Genomic DNA, 5,303 nt, shown 5'->3' with positions numbered 1-5,303 from the left:
TTATCCATTAGAGAATCTGGTAGAAGAGGTGCTCGCCCCTGCTTTAGAAGAAAAAGAATGAGTACCCGATGTCATAAATTCACTAATTTCATTGTAGCCTTCGATGACCTCCTCCTCATCCGATTCCTGCCTGCCACTCGACTGTTTCTCCTTCTTCTCCACTCGACCCACCGTGGTACCTTCTTGATTACCATCGTCATCTTTAAGACTATCAAAAGGGTTCGACGTTGAAACCTGATTCGAATTTTTCACAGTCGAAATCGGTTTAGGTTTGGCAACTGGACGATAGACTACCTTAGGTTTTTGATTTTTTATATGAAGCCCTTGAGTAGTAGCTTTCTTCTTTTTGGCACCCACGACCTGAAATTCATCATTATTCCTCTTCTCAGTATCCCCAAATGAACTTACCTGAGGGATCTTAGGACACGAGCTGTCTTCATGCCCGAAAACACAGCAAGATGAGCACCTTAGAGGCTCCCAATCATACTCAATCTTAACCTCCGCCACTGAATGGCCATCACCCTCCAAAGATGGGATTGCAACATTAACACTCTTCTTTAAATCAGCCCCTGCCTGTACCTCAATGAGAGCCCTAGCATAGCTGCTTCTTCCCCAAGATTCCGTACACATTGTGGCAGTATACGAGTCCAACATTTTAGGTACCCCAATCTTCGATGCAAGTAGACTAAGCCCATCCTCAGTAAATGCCGCTAAAGGCACATCATGCATCTTGACCCACACTAGAATAGATTTCAGTTCCTCTTTTTCCAACTTGGTAGAGGCAGACCACTGTTTCAAAATTATTGGAACATTTCGTATCATCCACGGTCCATCCTCTAACATTTGGTCCATTCCTTCTTTAGTTTTGAACTTAAAGAAAAAGAACCCGTGTGCATTCATCATAAGTCTTGACAACCCATATTTTACCCAATTGTTCTTCGCATAAAAATCCACCACGGGAAAAGCCAGTCGTTTACCCAAAAAGCACCCGTACAAAGTATTCGCATACCTGTCAGTAACTTGTTTAACTGAAGACAATGGAATCACTACATCGGCACCATCAACTTCCTCGCTTGATTCCATCACCCTGAAATTCACCTTCACAGTCTCTTTTTTATCCTTTACTACATTAGCAAAAGATAATCTTTCCGCAGAACCCGAACCTGAAGGTTTCCCTTTATCAGCCGTATAAGATGTTCCTTTGTGTTCTGAAGATGGCTCATACCCCATGGTAGTATGACCAGTAACCTTTGACAATTCATCCATACGAGAACGAAGATTTTGCCCAACTATCAAACGAGAACGAAGATTTGCTACCGTCACCCTCAACATCCATGATTCGGCTGGCCAAACCCTCAAAAGAATATGAAGGTCTGCCCAACCTTTGTGTTATGCTCTTCCATTCAGAATCAAAAACAACTCTCATAACTCTCTTCAATCGATTGCAGAAACAAACTCGAAGCAAACCAATCACCAAACAATTCCAGCAAACCAAACAAACCGAAAAGACATAAACAGAAACCCTAAACTAGCAAGAAACCCTAACCCATGCTTCGAACGATTCAGATATCTTACTTGTAAAGATCAGGCCGAAAACCTATGAAAACACCTTCAAAGGATGGATTTGGGCGGCGAATTGAATGAAACCCTAAAAGAAATTCGAACAGATCTGCAAAACTAAATTCGTTTTTGATAATAGAGATAAAAAAAAAACGAATCAGCAACAGAAAAAAATCGAATGAAATTAGGGTTACGGCTGAAGGTTCATGATCGCCAATTGCTAGAGAGAGAATTAGTAAAACACCCTTGATCACTGTTACTAGCGTATACGAATGACACATTTATCATAGTTTTATCACTTTTAAAATGAACTTGGACATGAATGACTTGGTTCGTAGCGTGCACCACCAAAACGTCAACATTATCCACATTCCATCCTAAAATAACCCGCGTACCTTTGTTACACAAACTTCCATTTGAGGTCCACTCCCAATTCCGAAACACTTTCTTACACACCCTATCAAGATTCTCCACCTGAACATGCGACTCCAGAATAGCAATCACTTGCAAGTTATTACCCTTTACAAACTTCTGAACCTCCTTTTGTTTAAGGGGATGGTTCAAACCCCTAACGTTCCAAGCTGCTATACTATCCATTAATAACCTCTTGATCAGGTGTGCTTGCACCTGTGGTATTCGAGTTCTTTGGTTGAGTATCATTCATAAAATTATACCCCCCACCTTCGGGTCTAGTCTAACCTCATCCATCTCAGATCCGCATCCATCATCCATATTATTTAGAGCATCAAAAGTGTTAGAAGTTCGAATAATCGGACCCTTAGAAGCAGGTATACCTTTCGATGAACTCGGCTTTGAAGCATTCATGTCTTTAGTTACCCCCGGGTTTGATGAGCTCAGATTCTTTGGTCGGTATATAAATCGTTGCTTCTCCTTCACATTAAACTGCTGCTTTGTACTTTTCTTCCGGTTGGTTCCACTCTTAAAACCCTGAGCATCCGTATTTTCTTTGTCACTGCAGTGAGGTGGTTTCCATTCATACTCCACTCTAATGCTACTCTTAAGATATCCACCCTCTTCCACATTTGGGATTGCCACTGTAACACTTTCTCTAAGTTCCTTTCCAGCATCTAGCTCGATTATTGCTCTAGCATATCCACTTCTGCCCCACGAGTCTATGCACATCTTAGTGGTTTCATTATCAAGAACTTTAGGGGTTCCAATCTTTGAAGCTATCAGACTAAGACCCTCCTCTGTATAGGCCGCCAAAGGAACGTCGTGCATCTTGACCCAAACCGGTATATTTTTTAGTTCATCCTTCTTCAGCTCAGTATTTGGAGACCAGTGTTTCAAGAAAATCGGACTGTTTCTAATAGTCCATGGCCCATCCTACATTACTTGTTCCATTCCATCTTTTGACTTGAATTTAAAGAAGAAGAAACCCTTTCCATTCATCATGCACTTTTGCAATCCATACTTCTCCCATCTGTGACTTACAAAATAATCAACAACCGGGAATGCTAACCTTTTTCCCAGGAAATATCCAAATAACACATTATTGAACCGATCCTGAACCTGTTTAACCGAGGCGATCGGAATCATAACATCCGCATCAACATCTTCATCAGCTTTGTTATTAACCATAAATCTGAAGTTGACCTTTTGAACTGGTTTGATCGTGGCCAATTTCTCTGCATATGTCTGCCCGTTTAAGCTGTTACCACTATTCAGAGTTCCTGTTCCGATATCATGTTTCTCAAGCACGACTGGCTCCGTGATTTTTTCTAACTCGTCAATTATGTTAATCGGTTTCTGACCAAAAGTGGCTTGCTGAACACCTCTTCTAGGCATCACCGGATTACCTTCAAGATTAATCGGCCTCCCCTCAAAACCCTTGCCAAGACTAGGTTTTTGAGTGGTAGCCGTCTTCCGAATAAACACATCCCCATGCAAACGTTCAGAGAAAGATTGAAAACCTAAATCCTCCAAGCTACTATCCCGATTCTTTTCCATGCACAATAATTGAACAAGATCATGCAAAGAAAAACGACCAGAAGAAGAAAAAACCCTAAAACGACACAGCAACAAAACCCTAATCGAAAGAGAAAGAAAACCCTAATTCCAACGTCAAAAGATTAGTGACCAAGGTAGAAGTCTAGAAACCTTACTCAGAAGGATCGACAACACCTCAATACCTAACCCAGATCGATCAAAATTAAGGTAGAAAATGAAGAACTAGGGTTACAGGATAAATCACCAAAATCGCCTAGGGTTTGCCACCCATTTACGCGAGCTTGACACACTCCCCTTGGATGTTGACGTAGTCTTCAGCAGTCTCCAGCTTCTGAGTCTTTATTTTTTTGGGTAAAGGGTTACCCCGGTGATTTATATATTCACAACCAAACAAAACAAGTAGTAAGGTAACATCCTTACTAGTTCAGACATGAGACATACCCTCATGAAAGTAAACAAAAACAAACAACCAACAAGGAAAACGAAACAAACGACCACTAGGCAACTATCTAGACCATCACGACACTAGACCACATGAATCAACCATTCTCCATGATTAAATCGGCATCATGAATCTCCCACTTCTCCAGCAGCTCCCGAACTCTGATTGTATTCTTGAATCTGAGCCCCATCAACTTATATCTCACACTTTCTAAAACAGCTTTAGCAATGGTGTCCGGAGGTAAAGAATCGAACGTTTTGAAGGAATTTCAAGATGCCGCTTTGGATGAAGAAAGATTTCTAAAACAGAAATCAAAGGTTAAATGGCTGGAGGTTGGTGATTCTAACTCTGCATTTTTTCACAATTCTGTCAAATGCAAAAACCATTATAGTAGAATTGATGTTATAAAAGATGCTAATGGTATTACGTTTGAGGGAAAGGATGTTGGTAAAGCTCTGGTTACCCATTATGAATCGTTTTTTGGCCAAAGGGGTGTTATTAACTGTTTGCCTACTAGTGACCTATTCCTGCATAAGATTGATGAAACTAAAGCTCAATACATGATTCGTCCGTTCTCTAATGAGGATATTAAGGAAGCTATGTTCTCTATTGGTTCATTAAAGGCTCCAGGTCCGGATGGCTATTCATCGGATTTTTTCAAGCATACTTGGCATATTATTGGTGTAGACATATGTGATGCAGTTCAGGAATTTTTTAAGTCGGGTAAAATCCTTAAGGAAATAAACCATACTTTTTTGGCTTTAATTCCTAAAGTTCCGACTCCTGATACTGTGTCTGACTTCAGGCCCATCGCTTGCTGTAATGTAATCTATAAATGCATTAGTAAGCTTATCACAACTAGAATTTTGGAGGGATTGAACGGTGTAGTTAGCATGAACCAATCAGCCTTTATTCCAGGGAGATGCATTTCTGACAATATCTTACTAACCCAGGAATTACTTCATAATTATCATCGGGATTATGGGCCCCCTCGTTGCGCGTTCAAAGTGGATATTCAAAAAGCATATGACACGGTCGATTGGAATTTCTTGGAGGCCATTCTTAAGGGGTATGGTTTTCACCCAATCATGGTTGAATGGATTATGGTATGCGTCTCTTCTACCTCGTTCTCTATCTGTGTTAATGGTAATGTTTGTGGTTATTTCAAAGGGAGGAGAGGTCTATGGCAAGGTGATCCGATGTCCCCATACCTCTTCACCCTAGTCATGGAAATCTTGACATCCATTTTGCATAATGCATCGACTATAGATTCCTCATTCAGATTCCATAACTGGTGTGTTACGCAGAGGATTATTAATCTTTGCTTGGC

At 40.8% G+C, this 5,303-nt stretch overlaps 1 protein-coding gene across 1 annotated transcript; it reads right to left on the bottom strand.

The window, feature by feature from the left end:
• Positions 1-1,230, bottom strand: LOC110914510. Its single transcript, XM_022159299.1, has one exon. The coding sequence runs from the start codon at positions 1,228-1,230 to the stop codon at positions 1-3; it is 1,230 nt and encodes a 409-aa protein (XP_022014991.1).
• Positions 1,231-5,303: the final 4,073 nt, after the last annotated feature.

Source organism: Helianthus annuus, chromosome 15 (genome assembly GCF_002127325.2).
Source record: "Helianthus annuus cultivar XRQ/B chromosome 15, HanXRQr2.0-SUNRISE, whole genome shotgun sequence".
In the NCBI taxonomy this organism is placed as follows: Eukaryota; Viridiplantae; Streptophyta; class Magnoliopsida; order Asterales; family Asteraceae; genus Helianthus; species Helianthus annuus.
This window is presented reverse-complemented; position numbering and strand designations above follow the sequence as displayed.